The 22,191-nt window shown below is 39.0% G+C and overlaps 1 protein-coding gene and 1 long non-coding RNA gene across 2 annotated transcripts; both read left to right on the top strand.

The window, feature by feature from the left end:
- Positions 1-9,127: 9,127 nt before the first annotated feature.
- Positions 9,128-9,556, top strand: LOC139147692 (uncharacterized). The gene is made up of 2 exons (XR_011555779.1): positions 9,128-9,222; positions 9,320-9,556. It is a non-coding gene; the product is annotated as an uncharacterized lncRNA (long non-coding RNA).
- An 8,922-nt stretch (positions 9,557-18,478) lies between these two features.
- LOC139147701 (uncharacterized) lies at positions 18,479-21,398 on the top strand. Its single transcript, XM_070718864.1, has 2 exons — positions 18,479-19,899; positions 20,914-21,398. Exons 1-2 carry the CDS (start codon positions 18,678-18,680, stop codon positions 20,946-20,948), a joined length of 1,257 nt encoding a protein of 418 aa, XP_070574965.1. The 5' UTR covers positions 18,479-18,677; the 3' UTR covers positions 20,949-21,398.
- The last annotated feature ends 793 nt before the right edge of the window (positions 21,399-22,191 follow it).

Genomic DNA, 22,191 nt, shown 5'->3' with positions numbered 1-22,191 from the left:
AATATTCCCAAATATTCTCTGTTTTACACCCGTTAAGGCCAAAAAAAGAAAAAGAAATGTTTCTGGTCAGCGCGCGCGTCACTTGAACAACAGCGCGTTACCCTTTTTTTTCTGTTTGTGGCCGGCGGCCGTGGCTGACACCAAACCAAAATGGCTGAAGAGAAAGAGAAAATTCTTTGGGGGGCACGATCTGATCAGTGACTGCATGAACAGTATATATGTGACTATATTGATAAAACTATAAAACTGACCCTCCTCCCTCCCTTGAGGGGGAAAAAATAAATAAATAAATAAAATGCTCGTCGCCGCACCATTTTTTAAAGAAAGACCTGACCAGAAACATTTCTTCTTTTTTTTGGCCTAATACAGCATTAATATACTGGTACATGCATAGCCACCATTTATTGTTTACATTTGCACTTTAGAGGTGATTCAATGTACAATGGTTTACACATTTCAGTCTCTATCAAGAACTGGAATTTTGAATTGATACAGGGAACAAAGATGCAAAATGCCACTTTCAACCCAGCTATATCATATAGCACTTCTTTAATACACGTAGTTCTCAAGGCAAAGTGTTGATAACTTCAAGAGAAATTGATGAAAACAGACTTCTGAGCTGTATTGCAATTTTTATTGACATGCAGTTATCATCATGTACAAGATTCCGTCTTTTTTTCACCTATGAATTAGAATTTTGAGATTTGTGTTCACTTTTAAAATGTATCATTTGGAAATCCTTGCCTCCCCAGGACAGGTTTTCCGAATATGACTTCTTCCCCATTCTGAGTCCTCCGGCCCATTAAATTAAGGTGATGAGCAATTACACTACGTTGATGCCATTGCAATAAGAGTGCAATTTTTGATTTGATGTGCACGTGAATATCTGTTAACAAGTGTCGGTAAACATTCATTTACTTACGGTAATATACAACTGAATACAAATTTTGGATGAAGCTTGTAAAATATTCCTTTGGACTACCTCTTGTTGTAGGGCTTATTTTGAAGCTTATAAGAGTAAATAAAGTTTTCACAGTCTTAGTTTTGTGAAAATCAGTAATTTTAATTTCACAGAGTAGAGGCAAGACAAGGATGGCGGCCATTTTGAATTTCAAATATTGGGTAATTATCCGGTATAACAATTTTCACGTTGACCCCTGATTTTTATTCTTGATTTTGAAAGACAATGGTTGAAAGTTTTCTTGAGGAAAGTTTGAGCAAAAGTTTAAATGTTTCGTTTTCGAGGCGCGAGGCCAGTAATGCTAACTTTTGTTAAGTTGTTCACCATTTTTGTTTTGAATGTCAACCATAACTCCTTGTTCTACTCTCCAAAGCAAATTGATATACACATTGTGCAGCTTGTCAGCTCAACCCTCACGTGTGTAAACTGCATTATTATTGTTGAAAAGTGGCTTCTGGTCTGGACTTGAATTCGAATGTACTGATAATAATGCATTTAACACATATAGACGCAAGATTGACAAGCTAAATAGTGGGTGTTTCAAATTCCTTGGGGTGTAGAATAAGAAAGTTGCAATTGATACACAAAACAAAAATAATGAAAATATCATGAAAAGAGCACTACTGGCCCTTTAAAGGTATAGGCCTACAGTCACCTGTAATCTAAATACACCCTTATATAGTCAAAGGCCCGGGGCGTTCCTTGGTATTCAAAATGCCCATGCGAGGGTGCTGTTTTAAAAAGCGGCCACCTGCTTGAAAGCTGTGATTGGTTAGATTTTCTCTTTCCGTGGTAACTGTGGCAAAATTGGAGGAGGTGACAGTATACCTTTTAGTCAAATAGTCGTGGTCTACACGGAGTTAAGAAGGTATAGGCCTATGGCAGTGAAGACTGTTTGTTTCATTATGCATGTAGGGTCTACATTGAAAAAAAAATAAGTGTGTTTCTAAGATATAGCTCCTCTCATAAAAAAACAATTTGCATATCTACTGTGTTTCGGAAACCCTCTGTTCAGTTGGCTTTACAGTTAGAGCGTGGCCAGAATTTGAGATGCAGGGTTACATTGCATTTGGGGGCGCTGTTCTTTTGACAAGGTTTTGGAGGGCTATACATTCATGCATGGCTTACAGGTAAGTCACAATTCTTGTGCATGGAAAAAAAAAGTAAGATTGTTCCAAAACATGGAACAAAACTTGCAAATAAAATATCTTGTGTTTACTTCTTTCTATTATAATTGTAATTCTGTATTGCAACTCTATATGGTATCCATCATACTCGATGGATTCAAGTTGTTGACCCTATACCTTGCTTCCATGAGTTTAATATTAAAGTCTTTTTCTCGATCGACAAATACATTTATCTCTGATGCACATAAACAATTTTGACACAGTTTGGCAAGGCATATAGCAATGATTATAATGACACAGTGAAGTATTTGATTCGCTCAATGTCGTTGACAGCAGAGTAGACGAAAAGCTGCTGTTAAATAAAAATTGTTTCTTTTCACATTTATCACATATTGATCAACGATTTGTCTGGAACGACACTCCTTGTAAATGATGTCACAAAAGCAAACTTTTCTCCCAAGGACGAAGATAGTGTGCTGTCGGTGATAATAGAGAAGACGGGTTTCGGTTTGCAAACATACACATGATGGACATCTCTATCGAAGAGATGAACGTGAATGACAATCGTAGGCTAGTCCTGTCGATTAATTTGAACTCTGCAATGAGCACCTGTCAGGGAATGATGTACACAGCCTATGCCTAATATCTATTCGCCAGTCTACACGAGGCTTCCATTTAAAGTTCTCGACAATATTTGAATGTATGATGTTACGTGCAGAGGATACGAACAAAAGGGTGAACTCAGTAGTTTACGTTTAAACAAAATTTATTACGAAAATAAAACTAATTACTAAGTCAGGGATAGAGTACAAGCTTTAAAAGTGTACAGATTACTTATCTCAGCTGGGACGGCAAAGCTCCAGTCTCAGAGTTGAAACAGTCAGTCGGATGAATGAACAGTCCTTTGGCTTGCAGGCTTGAAGCTGCACAAAGTCCACAGTATAAATCCAGCGTTGGCAGTGAAGGTCTTGGAAAGTCTTGAGAATGACTACTGCTGGAGTTTAGTAACACACAAGAGACACGAAGACACGATCCCGAAAGTCTGACTGGAAGCTGAGCACGTCCCTTTTATAAAGGCATATAAGAACAATCTAGAACTTTTATTGACATGCTAATTACTGTTCTAAAATTATCTCCCTTACACAACTAATCAACTTTCCAGAACATTCCAAACATGACTAATTGAATTCAAGGTTGTGAGGTCATCAAGGGCAGTGACCTTGAGAATGTTCTAGACTAATTGAACTCAGGTCATGATGAGTGTGGGGGGAAATGACCTAAATAACACACCCCCTCTTCAAAAAAGAAAATTTTTCAAAGAAAAATCTTTCTTTTGGAAATGTTATCTTTGTTACAACAATAAACTCTAAATACGAGAAAGACAGTCTGCAATTAAATTGTCTCTGCCTTTGATATGTCTAATATCAAGATTAAACTCCTGTAACATTAAACTCCATCTTAGCAATCTCTGATTTTTGCCTTTAAATTTCTGTAGAAATACAAGAGGGTTGTGATCAATATAAACCACTATTGGCTGATTTGAAGAAGTAACATAAACTTCAAAATGCTGTAAAGCTAATATCAAAGATAAACACTCTTTTTCAATTGTAGAGTAGTTTCTCTGGGATTTGTTAAATTTGCGTGAAAAATAGCAAACAGGATGATCTATACCATGACTATCCTCTTGCAATAAAACAGCACCAGCAGCCGTATCACTAGCATCTACAGCTAATTTGAATGGCAAAGTGAAATCTGGTGCAGACAACACTGGGGCACTTTGCAGTATGGCTTTAAGTGTATCAAATGCCTGTTGGCATTGCTCTGACCAAACAAACTTTACTTTCTTTTTAAGTAAGTTAGTCAAAGGCTCAGTAATTGTGGAGAAATTTGGACAGAATTTTCTGTAGTAACCAGCCATACCGAGAAAGCGCATCAGTTGTCGTTTGCAGTTTGGTATGGGAAAACTTGAAATGGCACTGATTTTAGCATCAACAGGTTTTACCTCACCCTGTCCTACAGTATGTCCGAGGTAAGTCACCCTCGCCCAGCCAAACTCAGATTTGGCAAGGTTGACAGTCAACATTGCTTTACTCAGTCTCTCAAAGAACTTCCGCATGAGCTTGATGTGTTCCTCCCAGGTGTCACTATACAGGACGACGTCGTCAACGTAAGCTGCACATCCGTCTAGCCCGGATATGACGTACGTTGATCATCCGTTGGAACGTTGCCGGAGAGTTCTTCATTCCGAATGGCATCACCTTGTACTGGAACAATCCGTCTGGTGTAACTAAGGCGGATATTTCACGAGCACGATCCGTCAGAGGGACTTGCCAAAATCCCTTCAGTAGGTCAAATTTCGTCACATACTTGGCTTTTCCCACTCGGTCGATGCAGTCATCAATCCTCGGGATTGGGAAAGTGTCTGTCTTTGTTAAAGTGTTGACTTTCCTAAAGTCCGTGCACATACGATAACTGTGGTCTGATTTGGGAACAAGTATGCACGGCGAACTCCAGTTACTTTTACTGGGTTCAATAAAGTCATTGTCCAGCAGGTATTTGACTTCTTCCTGGAGATATTTCGCTTTTGTTGGATTCAGTCTGTATGGATGTTGTTTTACAGGCTTACTGTCCCCAACATCAACGTCGTGGTAGATGACGTTTGTCCTCGTTGGAACATCTTGAAACAGTGTTTTATATTCGTGGAGCAGTTCTTTCACCTGTTGTTGTTGTTCTGGCTGGAGGTGTGCCAACTTTGTAGACTCCAGCTTCTCCAGGATTTCTGAGTTCTGAAGCTTGACCGAGCCCAGCTTTGAGTTTAGAGTATTTTCACTCAAGTCAGTTTCAGTATCACTATCTTCATAATGGTTTGAACTGACTGCACTGACAGGCTGAGTTATAGTAGGATTATCCCTATCAAAATATGGCTTAAGCATATTTATGTGACATAGCTGTTTTTGTTTTCGCCTGTCAGGTGTTATTATGATGTAATTTAAATCACTCAATTTCTTATCAATTAGGTATGGCCCAAAGTAACGAGCATGGAGTGGTTTGCCAGGAATTGGAAGTAGAGCAAGAACCTTTTGACCTGGTTCAAACTTCCGTTTTGAGGTGTTTTTATCGTATTTGATTTTCATTGACTGCTGAGATGACTCAAGATTTTCTCTGGCTAATTCACATGCTTTAGAGAGTTTTGTACGAAAATCTGACACATATTGCAAAATATTCAGACAATCATCATCGTCTGACAGGAATTTCTCTTTAATGAGCTTAAGTGGGCCACGGACTGTATGTCCAAATACAAGCTCAAATGGGCTAAAACCAAGAGACTCCTGAATTGACTCTCTAACAGCAAAGAGCAGAAAATGAATTCCTTCATCCCACTGCTTCTCTGTGTCAAAACAGTAGGTCCTAATCATGTTTTTCAAAGTTTGATGAAATCGCTCAAGAGCACCCTGACTTTCTGGATGATAGGCGGATGACCTATACTGTTTAATGCCTAGCTGATCCATTACTTGTTGAAAAATACCAGACATAAAGTTGGAGCCTTGATCGGACTGGACACATTTAGGGAGGCCAAATAAAGTGAAAAATTTGACTAAAGCTCTCACTATAGTCTTTGTCTTTATGTTTCTCAGTGGTATGGCTTCTGGGAACCGAGTTGATGTACACAGAATTGTCAACATGTACTCATTTCCTGATCTTGTTTTTGGTAGGGGCCCAACACAGTCTATTAGTATCCTACTAAATGGTTCTTGAAATGCAGGAATTGGCTGTAAAGGGGCCTTTGGAATGGTCTGATTTGGCTTTCCTACCATTTGACATGTGTGACAAGTTTTACAGAAATGTGCTACATCCTGCCTGAGATTAGGCCAATAAAAGTGACTGAGATTTTATGATAAGTTTTCCTGACTCCTAAGTGACCAGCCCAGGGCGTTTCATGGGCCAGGCGCAATATTTCAGTACGGTAGGGCTTTGGAACCACAATTTGATGTTTTGTAGCCCACTCGTCATCAACCAAAACATCTGGAGGTCTCCATTTACGCATGAGAATACCAGATTTTGTATAATAGGAAACAGAGCTATCTGAAGTTTTATCTTCATCATCTACCCTGTCAAACAAACACAAAATATCTGGGTCTTTGTGTTGTTCTGCAATGAGATTTGATCTAGAAAATGTCTGACTTTGGTCAGCAGAAGTTTTACTGGAAGTTTCAAATCCACGAGGGATAACGGAATGCTCCGTGTCAAACACCTGACTGAGAAAGGTGTCATTTAAGTCAACATCTGTGACATTATTTTTGAGAGTATTTTGATTCTCAGAAGTTTTCTTTGACATGGCTCGAGTAATGGCACATGATGGAAATAAATCAGGTATCTCTTGTTCAATTTGCTCTGGATCCTGATCTAAACTAGGATTATCAGTCACAAGTGGATTAGTAATGACCTTGTCCCCAGCAAGGTCGTTTCCAAGAAGAAGGTGAATCCCTTCAAAAGGCAAAAAAGGCCTAATACCTAAAGTCACAGGTCCAGAAACAAAGTCCGAAGACAAATAGACATTATGGAGAGGAACAGGAATGTAGTCATTACAATCTACCCCCTTAATAAGAACTTTAGAACCTGAAAATGACTTTTCAGAAAACGGCAGGGTATCTGCCAACAAAAGAGACTGGGAAGACACAATATCTCTTAAAATTTTGACAGGGGTAGCGGAAGAAAAATCACTAGAAAGTGATATAAAACCATCATGAATAAATGGTTCGAAAATACTCATAATGCTATCTTGAGAAGAATTGACCTTGACCTCATTAATTTGGGATAAGAGGGGTTTAACCTCAGAAAATGTGTTGCACACATTATTAGACTCTAATTGAGTTGATGAAGAAATAAAGCCGGTGGGCTTAGATCCACTTTGACCACTTTGACCTTCACGTTTTCTTTTCAATTTGAAACACTCTGACATTAAATGGCCGTCTTTCTTACAATAATTACAAGAAAGTGTACCAAACTGTTTGTCAGAAGGAGATTGAGACCTGGGATCTGATGATGTGGGAGTGTTACTTGAACTGTGTGAACTGTTGTCATTTGATTTCCTACTCTCCTTTGAGAAATTCTTGGATGAAAAGGAGGAGTTAAATTTACCTGCATTGTTTCTGTAGGAAAAGGACTGGGATGGTTTGCTGAGAAATGAAGATTTGTGAGTCAATGAATAATCATCGGCCAAACGTGCAGCAACCTCTAATGTATCTGCCTTTTGTTCATTGATAAACGTCTTGATGTCACTCCGGATGCACCTTTTAAATTCCTCAATCAAAACAAGCTGTCGTAATTTTTCATAATTCTGACTGACCTTTTCAGAAGAGCACCAACGGTCAAACAGTTGTTCTTTTGTTCGAGCAAATTCAACATAAGTTTGATCTTTCGCCTTCTCACAATCCCTAAATTTCTGACGGTAAGCTTCAGGCACCAACTCATAGCCCTTGAGAATTAATTCCTTCACAGAATCATAATCTGAAGCCTGCTCTACTGACAACTGAATGTAAATTTCTCTGGCTTTACCCACCAAAGCACTCTGCAAAAGCATAGACCAGGACTCCTTAGGCCAATTCAGGCTCTGAGCAATTTTCTCAAAATGGAGGAAATATTTGTCAACATCCTTTTCTTGGAAAGGGGGAACTAATCTGAAATGCTTAGTGATGTCAAACTTGTCTGAAGGGAAGAATTTTCCTGACTGTCCAAGCTCTAAACGTTTTATTTCTACCTGTAATCGCTGTTCTTCTAATCGCAATTCTTTTTCTCTCTGTCTTTCTTCCATTTCTAATCTTTCCTGCCTTTCCTTTTCTTTCTGTCTTTCTTCAATTCCATTTGCAATCTTTCTTTTTCTAATGCCTGTCTCTCTTTTTCCATTTGTAATTCTTTCTCTCTCATTTGTAATTCTAGTTTCTTGATCTCCAAATTTGTCTGCATTTCTAATTCTAATTTTCTGAGTTCAGAGGTAGACTCGGGCTCATAATCTTTCAGGGTGGATTCCTCAAATTGGCCTAAATCAACTAGATGTTTGGCAATACGGTACTGTATTTCCCTCTTGCGCATAGATCTTTTAACTTCTACTTTAAGGAAATTTGCCAGTGCTATGAGGTTGTCTTTTCTGAGGGAATTAAATGTGTCCTGATCAAGGTCATCCATAAATTCGTCTGGCTTGAATTCCGCCATGATTGAATTTTGTTGAGTTCACAGTATACAGTAGTTTTGAAAAGGCTGGCAAAATGTTGTCAAACGGCTCAAAATATTCGGATCCCGGACAAGCCCCCAATTTTGTTACGTGCAGAGGATACGAACAAAAGGGTGAACTCAGTAGTTTACGTTTAAACAAAATTTATTACGAAAATAAAACTAATTACTAAATCAGGGATAGAGTACAAGCTTTAAACAGTCTGGCAGTGGACCCCCTTATTAGCATATTTAAATAAAGAAATCATTTCGAATGAAGAGCGCCCCCACCTAGCTGAGAGCGACCGTTGATTCATTTTTCATGAAATTTTCTTTCATAAATTTTGTCGAATTTGGAGGTCTTTTATTCCTAAAAGTGGCATTACCGGTCTCCTTGGCGAGGTAAGTTTCACCACACAATTTTTTGTACACTAATTGGCATTTTCTGATGGTCGAGAAGGAAAATACCGTTTTTTGCCGGAGCCGCAATGGCCCATCTTCAACACTGCCCCATTTTCAAGGCCAGGCGTGTATGTGAACAAATATACCTAGTTAAGTGGACCAACTTCTCTTTTAGTCCCTAAGTTTGTTTTTATTTCCGTTCACGCTTTTGTAGTGTAAAAATCACGCGCGCTCTCCACTGTGTAATCTGACAGCGAGAGAGTAACATAGGACCTCCCGCTGTCCGTCTTCAAGGTCGATAGCCGATCTATTGCCGGGATCTATTGGATTAGGCGAACAACGTAGCTGTGGTTTATGTTATATCCAGTCGGGATACATTTGATTGCAGTTTCATTCATCAAATTACTGTTTCGAAGCCTTATATTTTTTAGTAAGGTGGGCCTCATGCCAGAGTTCACGCCAGTTCACACAGCGTGCATACCGAAGACAACACGCCGACATCATAGGCCGGAAGGCATTATCAAAGTGCGTACTCGCTTGCCCTGTGCGTTATCAAATTGTATGCACTACTCAGTACTCGACTGGCCCTTGTCTAATCGAGTTCCATTTTTCGTATCAACAGGGACCATAGAAGATTCCAGTTCTGGTAGGTTTGCTGTGGCGACGCTCTGGTGTCCGTATTCAGATGTGTGGCCAGCGGAAGGCTTTTAACTGGTTCACCGTATTTTCATTTTGAACAGAAGCCTTAAACAGATTTTGAGTTTGGACTCTACATGATCCTTTAAATATCGCTGTGCTGTATCAGTGTTAGAGACAATGAACATGCAAAATAAACCATCATTTGATAAGAGAATCAAAAGGAGTCTTTGTCTTACGTTGTCCTCAAAGCAAACTTTGTTAGAGCTTAGTAATTTGTATTCTGCATGTATGCTAGGTACTGTACCTTTGACAACAAATACTGACAAAGCAATAAGAAGATTAGTCTTGCCACAATGGTGGGCTATAAAAAAAGTGTCTCAAGGTGTATCAGATAGATTCACATTGAAATGCAATTTGAGGCATTTGAAACAGTTTCAGATGCTTGTTGACAAACTTGGTGAAAAATATAGAAAAGACGATTTCTGTCATGAACATAATGACAGCAGATTTGATAGGAAACAGCATAAAAAGCTGAAATCTCATATGAAACAGTTTGCAACTATTCAGAAGAAATTTAGAGTTGGATTTCAATGTCCTGGAGTTTTCAAGGAAATAAACATGATCAAAAGAGACTACTACAGTTCAGGCAACTTAAACAAAAATGTGTAAATAGAAATAAAGTGGAAAATGTTCTACTTGGTGATATTCAAGTACGAATAAAAAAAATTAATGGGCTTTGTTCTTGTACTAGAAAATTTGGCAAATTTGGTGTTGTTCCAGTGTTGTTTACTGGAAAAGTCTTTACAGTGTCAATAAGATCATGCCAGTAAAAGATCTACAGGAAAGTATATCTAAGATGACTGGTTTGCACAAAGACAAGTTTAAGTTGTTATCTGAAGGAAAACCGTTGTTCAATGTAATTCCATTACCACTTCCACAGCTAATTACTGTGAACATTTCAGGTTTTGGAGGTGTCAAATCATTGGCTGAGAAATGTCATCCAGAAAAAGAAGTATGTGGTCCATGTGCACGATGTAGTTGTGAATCAACCTCTAGATGGTATCATAAAATTAATAAAGATGTTTTTTTCAAGGTTGGCTCCTTGAAGAATATAGATTGTCTGATAGAGACTGTATATGCACAGCATGTGAAAAAATTATAGAGAAATCATTCAAAAATTGTAGTAGTTCCGCACAAATCGCCCATTGTGAGTCTTCCTCTAGAAAACGAAAATATTGACTTGCTTTATTTGTAGTGATACATCAAGCACATTGGTAAAAATTGATGATTTGACACTATTTAAGGCTACTTTCCAGTTGCATGTACACACAGAACTGTCAAATATCCCTGACACTGTTTCACTTTGTGATGCACACTGTAATATTTGGAGGAAGAGAAACAGGGTGCACTGTGCCATTTCAGATTGTCGGAAAATTATACAGGGAGAAGTAAGACACCCACCTAATCCAGAAGTTCTGCTTGACTATTTCAGGGAAGAGGGGACTTATTGTACATTGAGAGCAGACAGCCCAGTTTGTATGGCATGTTATATGAGATTGTACAGAACCCTTGATGTTGTCAGACAGGACAAGGGTACAGTTTCTGATAATGCCTCCCTGAAAAAGGTGCACAGTGATTTAAAGGAAAAAATAAATGAATTTAGTTCCCAAAGCAACGTTGAGGAGGTGGCTCTCAGTAAAATAGCTTGCCATGTGGCAGAGAAACTCTTGAATAAGAACCCTTCCTGCTGAAGGAGACAAAGGAAAGATATGACACAATATTATGTGAAATATTTGGCAACTTTGAAAGTCTTGGGAAACCATTAAACCACTACACAAGTAAATCATCTGCATTTCTTAAACTTGAGATGAATCGGATATTTGGTCATCATATAACATATTCTACAGTCAGATCTGGTGGAAATATTTCTAAAGGATATGGAACGCTTATGATGAGATTTGGAGTAAATACAAGGGAAGTACTGCATAAATTGTACTATGATACAAAACACAAAATTGATACACTGCAGTCAACATGTTGTCAATTGCAAACACAACTGCTTTCTGAAGCCAAGTCAAAATCTCCCAGCATGCTTTGCACTTTAGCTACTGTTGCTGATGAAATGTGTGATAGACTTCACTGTCAAGCACAAAAGTTTATTATGAAACACAAATTACAGACAAACTTGTCAGACCTGCAATTACAGGATGTTGTGAAAGATATTGATCCAGTTCTATGGAATTTCATTTTTTTGATCACTGCTAGTAAAGCAGACAGAATGGAATCTTTAGAAAAAAATTCAGCTGGGAGAACAGTACATAGGGTTTCACAAAGATGGATCTAACTTCAAACATAGAAAATACCTTGGAATATTTTATAATATATGTCATCTGCTGTTTTTGACAAACAATGAATGTAACTATCCCCTTCATTTATTATTAAGTGACAGTATTGATACCTACAGTGGCTCAGTAAAATTGTCAACTATTTTCAATTCCTTTGGTATCACATGTTCCAAATGTATTACGAGGGATCACATGAATGAAGTTGTATCAAAAATGTTAGAAGAACAGTTTTCTTCTTCTTTCACGCCTGATGCATTTGCCATAGTTTCTGTTGACAATATAGATATTGGTCAGCCCTGTGCTTCAGTAACACCCAATTTTATGAACAGAGGGATTCATGGAACATCCTATCAGGCAGTAGAACCCAAACCAACCTCTATCAAATATTCATCGAGTGATTTTGTTTCTGGTAGTACTAGGAAAAGGCTATTTTCAGAGTTGACTTTAATTAAGATTAAGGCAGATACAAATAGTTTATTCCGTTGTATAGCTACCTGTGCATCTGAAAAGTTACTTGCCTGTCAAAGAACAGATGACTGTTTGCCTATTGATGATGATCTATGTGACTTAGAGTGGACTTTGTCACAAAGGGTGAGGAAAGTTGTTGCTAATGTCCTAGGCACTGATGAAGCTCATGAATACTTTGAAGAAACAATCCAAACCAATGATCAACGATATTTACTGTCTGGAGGGCAATTTCCTACTTTCACTGCGAGAGCTGATGCCCTCACAAACAAGCCTATTCCTGGCAATTATTCAGACTTGATTTGCATCTCTTATTTGTTGAAATGTCCAGTGAAAGTTTTCAACAGTTGTGGAATGCTTTTGCATGAATTTGGCAGCATTTTCAAAACAGTTGAGCCAATATTTTTGTGTGAACAATCTGAATGTAATTTTGATCTACTAGTCTCAAAAGACAGGTTGTTTGACAAATTGACTTATTTGACATGTCAAGGACTGCAGAAAATACATTTTATCCCTGGTATGTCATAAATTTGAGATTAATTGATGTGGAGCTCATTGAAAAAAATATGTGTGAAATATACCAGCCGCAAATATTAAAAGCTGCATCAAACATTCATGACACTAGTAGATCATCCATGACAAAAAAAAGAAAAACTGTACATGATCTTGAGGAAATTAAATCTCAAATTGACAAGAGTCATCATGTTTTACCGCAGATGAGTGTTTACTCTGCCTCTCCTTCAAATAACTTAAAAATAGAACAATTTTCAATCACAGAAATTGAAGAGCAATCTTTGAACAATATGAAGTCTAATATGTTATTATACTGTTACAGAAGTTTTCAGCTCACACACTAAAACCTGAAGCAGCTTTGTCAAACTTGAGAAGTTTTCTTTGTCAGCAAAGTTCACCACACACAGAAAAAGCTAAAGTAATCTATCTTGGTGTTTAAATGAGCCATGTGACAATATTGACACACTTCAACATGTGATTGAAAAGTTACATCTTATCTTTGAAATAGGGAAAGGTTGAAATACCTGATACTTGTAGGAGATGGTAAAACATATGATTTGTTGAGCAAGGTTAAAAGAGAATACAGTGAAGAATTGGACTGGTTGATTATATTCCCAGGGGATTGGCATATACTAAAAAATACACAACCCGTCTTGTTCAAAGTTACATGGAAGCTGGTCTAAAGGACATTGCTAAACAGACATTTAAAGAGGAAGGTCTTCTAACATCTCTTATCCAGTGTCATAATTTTAAAAGATGTCACAAATTCCTACTCCAGGTATGGGAGGCTTTCTATAGACACCAGTTAAAGGAATTTCTCAAATACAGAGAAACCAATGACATCTTGTTAAAATGTCAAATCAAGAGTGAGGATATTTTTAAAGAGGCATTAAAAACAGCTGTGGAGATCAATGACCTCTATGAGGGATTGCCAAGAATTTCTCAATTGATGCAAGAATTTAAGGAAACAATTGTTGGCTTGGAGGATGACTTTTTTGCTTTTATCAGAGAAAGAAGTCAGAAAGATGACACTTTTAAGTTTTGGTCAAATTTCCTTCATCGGGACTGTTTTGCCTATATTTCTCTATATCTTGCCTTCCGAAGTTCAAACTGGACTCTTCGCGTTGCTTTACTGAAAATGTTAGCTCCTTTGTTCCATGCATATGATCGTCCAACATATTTACGATTGCTTCCACAACACCTAATGGACTTGCTTTTGATGCCAGAAAGCATACTAAGTCATTTGAAGGATGGTGGTTTTTCTGTGTCAATTACAGGACAAACATGGAGAGAACTAGCCTTAGACGAAGCACACGAGTCTTTAATAAACCTCAATGTCAAAACTTCAGTACATAAACCATCCCCAGAGCTCTTGGATAACTTGGCAGTTTGTTTGCCTTATAGAGCTAAGTGTCAAGAAAATTTACAGAAACAGTTACAGCCAGGATCAAAAAGAAAACAAAAATATGTGTGTAGAGATGAGCAAATTAAAGCAAAACAGACTGATGAAGAAATTTGTGTAAAGTTTTATCAAAAAGTATGTGATTCTATGGTATTTTGTCATTCTGAGAGTATAAAGGTTTGGTAAGGTTATTCAGTGGTGATACTGCTGATGGATCTCTGTATGAAGACCTTACAAATTTTTATGAAATTGGGAAAAATGGTTTGGATAACTACATAAAAACAAGACTACTTCATATTCCCAGCACAAATGTACCTGTTAGAAGAAAAAGGCTGCGAACTTTCTCATCTATAAAGCAAAAACAGAAAAGAGTGCGAACCAGTGAACAAGATAAAAAAATTGTTGATTTTTGTCTCAAAAAACAGATTGCTCATTCGATTAAAACTGGTAGACCAATAGAGTCATTCAAACAGTTTATCCCCCTCCCAAGGGCAATCTGTAATGCTGATGGTACAATGTATCACCAGTCAACTAAATCAAATGCCACAAAAGTTTTCAAAAGTAGATATGCAAATGAAAATATCAATTTTGAAAATCTGCCAAATGGATGGACCCCTAATCTTGTAATTTTGGAAGGAATGTTTGTAATTCAAGGGGCACCTATAAGGAGTCATCACAAAACATTAAAAGATTACTTCCAATATTTGATAAAGCGATGGATCTTCCCCATTTTAGAAACAATACCAATAGTGTCCATTTAATTTTTGATGACCCTAATGCCTTATCATTTGACAAACCAAGTCCAAAGACAATTGAAAGGGCACGGAGGGATGTAAAGAAAAATGCTAAGAGTAAAATCTATGAAAATATGGATATAAACTCACCCTTGCCAAAAGAAAGTTGGGCGAATTTCATAGCTGAACGGAAAAATAAGCGTGCATTAATTAATCTGCTTTGCAACCATTTGCCAACGATGGTGAAGTCTTACCTTGGCCCTAACAATGACTTTTTAGTTGTTGGTGGTTTCAGTGGAGAAAGGCAAGGAAAGGCATACATCATCACACAAGAGACAGATTTGTTAGAATGTACGGTTTTCAATGGTAATCATGAAGAAACGGATACAAGGGTGTGGCTTCATGCGATAAAAGCAAGCCATTCAAAAATCATGATATTTTCACCGGATACAGATGTCTATCATGTAGGTTTGCCCTATATGTCTTCTGGTTACTTTGACTACTTTGATGGGAATCAACAGAAAACAAAAGACATCATTATTCAACTTAATGCTAATTTTTCAAATTTGTCATATTTAAGTTTGAACAAATTGCATGAAGCAATTATTAGAGATCCTGATTTGGCTGATATTCCACATAATGAGCGTACAATGAGCCTCCAATCTTTATTTATCACTTCAGGGTGTGATTATGTGTCATTTTTTGTGGGATTTGGAAAGGCTGGGTTTATGAATACATTCTTTCAACATGCAAGTTTTATCACTGGTAAATCAGTTGATGCTGTGGGAAGTATTGCACAAACTGATTCTGATGACAGCATCTTAGCTTTCTATCGTTTAATTGGAACTCTGTATTTCAAACGATACTATAGTGAATTTTCTCAGGAATTTTCAAGCCCTGAGGATATGTTTAAAGAAATGAAGCACAAGACTGGTTGTCAAAATGACCTAGACATGCACACTCTTTGGATTGAAAAAATTAGAAATACAGTTCAGGGTAGAACACTCGGGGAAAATGAGTGCTTACCGAATCCTACAGCACTCTCTTTACATTGGCTGAGATCTCGGTTTGTTTCAAAAATTTGGAACCAGTCACATAAATCACACATATCACTTCCTGACTATAATGAATATGGTTTTAAAATTGTCTCAAATAATGCTGTAGAAATTGTTTGGGATAGCCCTGAAAATATTGATCGAGTACAACAAACTGTATACGAATACACAACAGGGTGCGGATGCACGACTGGCTGCAACCGTCGTATTTGCAGGTGCTTCAAAAGGGACAACAGTGTGGCCCTGGTTGCAGGTGTAAAAACTGCACAAATACAGCAGGAATTTACAATGTCCGCACTGTACCTGATGATATTCTAGAGTTTGAAGAAATGAATGTGTCTGTAATTGAGGACTATGAAGTAGAAATCGAGGAAGAAGAGGTGGAGTACGATCTTACAGAAAATGATGTAATTGAATTATCTGGTGGGAATGATGAAGGTCACATTGAAACAACGTACAACTCTGATTGTGACGATGATTAGATATCTGGCTGTCACTGGCTGCTACTTTCAATTTATTCTCTCATCTACGTATTCATGGCAATAATTTGTCCTCATGGTTCTAATTTGCAACGTTGCAAAGAATTTACACGTATGCTTCTACGTTACAGTGGCATAGTATGATACAAACCCCCCATGATTCACAGTATTACATCGTACGCGTGTGTACTGTGGTGTTCATATACGCCTATGGTCGATCCCACAATACAATGACAGGTGCATTTCAACACTGCCCCAAATGCAAGGCCACCGACGAAAAATCTTAAAATTTCGCACAGTGCTGTCAAAACGATGTAACTAAAAAATGTTAAATCGGCAATTCCGTTCAAGGTCAGTAAGTTGTCATTTTGGTCCTCCGCATATCATGTGTCGGATGTGACCTTCGATCAGAACATCCACACCGTAAATAAGACAGCGTGCATATTGGATTTTCTTCGCTTTATTTTCACATATTTCAAAAACCATGAGAGAGCTAAACATCAACAGTGAATATTTACCTTGGTATTTTGCCCCGAACAGCAATAATTTAGCAGTGCAAGCGGAAAAAAACGATGCTTCCGGGATTCGCATGTTTGTGTGGACCGCCATTGATGATTTGACCTTTGCGGGGGGTCGATTCGCAAAGGATATTATGCAAATTAGAGGGGTAGCTCCAAGCTTTAAAAGTGTACAGATTACCAGGTGCCGCCAACTGGTAAATTTCATGAATTTCGCAAAATCATCACAAAACATGTTTTGAAAGCTGATATACCGATTTTTCGTATTTTTGACCTTGACCCAAAATTTGGAGGGGAAAGTAGAGCTGTTCGTAACTGCCCTCCCACTGGCATACACGGAAAATATGCCCTCCCACTGAATTTTGATGCCCGCTGCCCTCCAGTATCTATAGTCTGCCCGCTCCCCACTCCCCACAACATTTTAAGCTCCCCTCTGCCCTCTCCCCACTACTGAAATTTCCCATTGCCAACTAGATGCCTACTAGGCAACCCAGATCAACGCAAACCGTGGGAGCAGCTGGCAGTATAGCTTGGAACATTGCTCCCCTCTAAGTTAGGTGCTAAATCTCCCCTCAAGTTCTATCAACCACGCCGCTTTCCCCTCCCTCTACGTATCTTCCGGTGCCCACTGTCAAAAATTTTCTCCCCGCCCACTGAAAATAGTGAAATTTCTTCCCCGCCCACAGTAAATATAGATTTTTTCTCCCCGCCCGCTGATTAGTTTTGAAATTTGCCCGCCCGCTGAAAAACGTCGCACGAACACCTTTTTGCACGAACAGCTTAGTTGGCGGCACCTGGATTACTTATCTCAGCTGGGACGGCAAAGCTCCAGTCTCAGAGTTGAAACAGTCAGTCGGATGAATGAACAGTCCTTTGGCTTGCAGGCTTGAAGCTGCACAAAGTCCACAGTATAAATCCAGCGTTGGCAGTGAAGGTCTTGGAAAGTCTTGAGAATGACTACTGCTGGAGTTTAGTAACACACAAGAGACACGATCCCGAAAGTCTGACTGGAAGCTGAGCACGTCCCCTTTATAAAGGCATATAAGAACAATCTAGAACTTTTATTGACATGCTAATTACTGTTCTAAAATTATCTCCCTTACACAACTAATCAACTTTCCAGAACATTCCAAACATGACTAATTGAATTCAAGGTTGTGAGGTCATCAAGGGCAGTGACCTTGAGAATGTTCTAGACTAATTGAACTCAGGTCATGATGAGTGTGGGGGGAAATGACCTACATAACAATGATGCCATGGTGGCATTCTTTCTCGTAATGACGATTTTAATTTCGTAATGATTGGATAGTCCGTCTAACTTCATGAGATCATGTTTCCATTCTGACCAAATACATGATCATAACAGTTGTCGATATTAAAATTGTGTAAGGAGGGTAATTTACAGACCAATAATGCTCACATATATGTCATAGGATAAGGCTGTGTTCAAAAAGTGTCCAGAATTCCTGGACCGGTCACTTTTTATTTGTGGAAAACACATTGATCGACTCAACAAACGATCAACGAGGCCAATTCAATTCTGAGTTTGCCCTGAGCATGCGCAGGTTTCAATCGCATGTCAAATCAAAATTAGTCTGGTTCCTAGTCTGGTTCCCTGCCCCCTTTCTACCGTTGGCTGCGCTACACTCACGAAAAGGAAGGGGGCAGGGAACCAGACTAAGATCGAAATGGGCCAAGATGGGACAGTGGCAAACTTCGAAAAGTAAGTGACAAAACTCTTCGGTATCAGTGAAATTGAACGCAAGATAGGGCCTACAGTTCGTTGGTGTTTGTACTGGATATGGTGCAAGTATACAAACTGAGACTACGATGAAGATTGGGGGTATTTTATATGTCTCTTTGGCTGTGAGCTTGGCCGTTGATATCCTGGCAAGCGCAAGCCACGAACCAAGGGATGACCGGAAGTTGCCGAACTATCACCGTGTTCTTGTCTTCGGGGGAAATGCTTTCATTGGAGCTGAAACAGTCGTCGCTCTAGTTTCAAAAGGCTACCAAGTTACCATCGTAAATAGGGGCAACTGGTACTGGGACTCAGAGACCCGGATAAAACCTCACGTCTCTCACGTCGTGTGCGACCGATCGCTTGACTTGCTGAAATGCGACGACTTCCGGGGGTTGCTTGGCATCGTCGAGAAGTTCGACGCCGTGGTCGACTTCAGCGGCTACCAGGGGTATCAAGTCGAAAATGCGGCGCGGGTTCTTAGGGGCAGGGCTGGTCTGTACATATACATAAGTACAGATTCCGTCTATGAGGTTTGTAAGGCGAAGAACCATGCCGGTAGAACGAAAGAGACAGACGCCGTCCGACCAAAAGCGAAGACACGGCAGGCTGAACTGAATGAACTCGACCACTACGGCCACGAAAAGCTGAGGGGAGAAGAAATGTTACTGAAACAGCGTGGACAACCCGACGGTATACCATACGTCTTTCTGCGACTCCCAGACGTGATCGGACCCAGAGATCGGACAAACCGCTGGTGGTTCTACCAACTGTGGGTGCACTTGTCCTCCACACTTGCCACACCGATATATGTCCCGATGAAACTCTCCAACGTCCCGCTAAGTCTTGTGCACGTTGAAGATGTGGCAAAAGTTGTCCTGGAACTTATCCGATCAGGTGAAAAAGTGCACGATCAGGCGATAAACATTGCATTCGACGAGAGTCCAACGTTGGCACAGGTTGTGACAGAAATCGCAAACGCTCTCAAACTGCCTACTCCCTTATTTGACATTGCCGACCTGGGAAACAGGTTCTACCTTTACCCAACTGTCAAGAGAGGCGCAATCGATACATCTAAAGCCAAGTCACTGCTGTCCTGGCGACCCGCTCCATGGAAAGAGAGAGTTGAAAGGGACGTTGAATTCTACGAGGAAACGATGAAGACGAACACCCAGCAACGAGAGATTTTCTTCTTATTTGAACGTTTTACCGCAGCGTTGGTTCCCGAATCGAAACAAAAAGTTTTTGTAGATAAAGTTATTAATCTTTATGGTCCTGAGATAGAGCAGCTGATACCCAAATATAGAGAAGGTAAGTTCTTAGACGAGTCCACACCGGGGTTGGGGGTAGGGGTTGAGCGTGGCACTCACTCCCGAATGAGGTATGGGTGTACCCTGGACAGATCAAACTAAAAACTACAATTTTTCTTTAAGTGTGGGCAAAAGTCCACATATTTGGCCAGCCATGAGGTCAAAACTCTACATATTTTAAAATGATCAGTCAAAAGTGCTTATTTTGGTATAAAGTTGTCTAAGTAGAAAATGTAAGCAATAGTCCGCCTTTTCTCAAAATTTTCAAAGTCAAAAGTCTACATATGACGAAAAAAGGGGGTCATAACTATGATACATATTGCTATGGCAATGCTCACATAGTGACATCATATAGTAGTTCCAAAAGTACAAACAATTGTAATCACAAATCTTACAAAGGAATCTAAAGTCGAGAAAAACTATTTTAAAAAGTTGGTATTCATGACTTTTTTGCAGTGTGGCTTTGTAGAAATACATCTCACCTTTGACCTGACAGGCTCAGAAATGCATTACCTTTGACCCTATATGGCGCTTCCTACCTTGTCAAGAATTTCAGCTTTCAAAGAAGCAAGGAGACAATATGTCGGCAAAATTTTCCTCACTTTGCAAAAGCATTCTTGTATGCAGAAAGAAAGTTTCAGTGCCTTTGAAACAGAGAAAATCTGGTTGTCTGAAAAAGTGGTTTCTTCAAAGCAAAATTAAAAACCCAAAATCATAAAATGCACAATTTTTATGCTATAATTACGATGGTGTTCACTGAAGAATCACAGTAATATTTTTTTCCTGAGCAGTGCAGAGCTCATTATCAATACTCTACTGGATAAAAAATTGACAGACAAGCATGCAGATAGATAGATAGATATAGACACAACTACCCTATAAGATATCCATAAAAATTTTTTGGCGCCCAGAACTTATTAGACATCAATTGAAAATCACATGGCCTAACATAATTTTCTTTTGCAATGTTGACCTGTCTATTCATGTATTTTTTGTTTTGTCTTTTTTCCTCTAGATCATGACAGAAGTTCGGCAAAAAATGAACTTTGACATTTTCAGATCATTGGCTTCTTTGGTGAAATCTCAGCCAGTCATTTAGCAACTGTGGTGCTGTGAAGACCAAGGAAATTTAATTAAGGCTGAACCAACAGCTAATCTGAACTAATGCTTGGATGTATGTGTACATGCTCCTACAGGATGCAGTGATATCTTTCATTTTTTAATCACAACCAGTGCCAGCTGATCTCTTATTCCTGTAAATGCATGCATCGCAAATAAGGAAAGGTAGAAACATGGTGCAATTTGTGTCTTGCTGGTTTCACAGAACATTAAAAAAGAGACAACGTTATGATACATCACTGCCATCACTCTGCGACCAAAGACACAAGCAGTGGTAGAATTCTTACACTGATTTATTGTTATAAAAAGTCGACCGAATTAGTCAGTCATAAGCTGATGCAGGTGAATATATTGAAGAGTACAACATGACTTCAAACATGATTACAGACCCAGTAAGTGAATTTCTGTGAGAATAGCTGGACTGCTGTTTGAGAAATTATTGTGTGGAGACTCAGTGAGTGGGCTAACACTTTGGGGCTGATGTGTAGCAGCTCAGAAGCTTTTAGCCATTTGGTAGGCTGAAATCATCGTCCTTATTGAATTATTTCTAAATTGCCAATCAGGTGCAGAATAGACATTGTTTCAGATTCCTTTAGTTCTTAGTCGCTGTAAGTAATAACAATCTACCAATCAGATATAAGCTTGTGAGCCACTGCACATTGCCAGAACAGTTACCATCAAATGGCAGCGACAATTTTCATTGTGAGATATTAACTGGTATTTCTGAGGAGGGGACGGTCAGATGAGGATATGTGAGATTATTTTGTCTTTTAACCTGTTCAGCCCAATTTCCTGTATTAGGTCCACACATAGACCGGCCCCTAGTCGCCTGGCTTTCCTCGGCAGCTGAGTTACTGGCTGGCCGAGCGACTGTTTTACCTTGCAAACACCCTCTAGTGTTACAAGTGGTCTGGCTGTTTGTTGACATAAGCATACAACTATGTCAGCAAATGATTGACAAGGACTTTGTAAACGATCAGTTTATCATAAGAGGTAATCTTGATTTGTAGCTGATAGTTATCTAAACTTGATAAGGGAGGGTTTTTGTCGTTGCACGATTAGAGATGAGCATGGGCATGCAGAAAATGACTAGGAAGGTACGGCACCAACATGGCACTCATTAATACACAGTGCAGTGTTATGTGCCTGCATGGTTTTCAGTCCGACTCAATCA

This window comes from Ptychodera flava, chromosome 13, assembly GCF_041260155.1.
Source record: "Ptychodera flava strain L36383 chromosome 13, AS_Pfla_20210202, whole genome shotgun sequence".
NCBI lineage: Eukaryota > Metazoa > Hemichordata > Enteropneusta > Ptychoderidae > Ptychodera > Ptychodera flava.
Note: the sequence above shows the minus strand (reverse complement) of the source record. Positions and strands in the feature narration are given on the sequence as shown.

Coding starts and splice junctions, on each gene's coding strand:
- LOC139147701 (XM_070718864.1), top strand. CDS start 18,678: ATGAAGATTGGGGGTATTTTATATGTCTCTTTGGCTGTGAGCTTGGCC. Junction 19,900..20,913: donor GATACCCAAATATAGAGAAG/GTAAGTTCTTAG, acceptor TTTTTCCTCTAG/ATCATGACAGAAGTTCGGCA.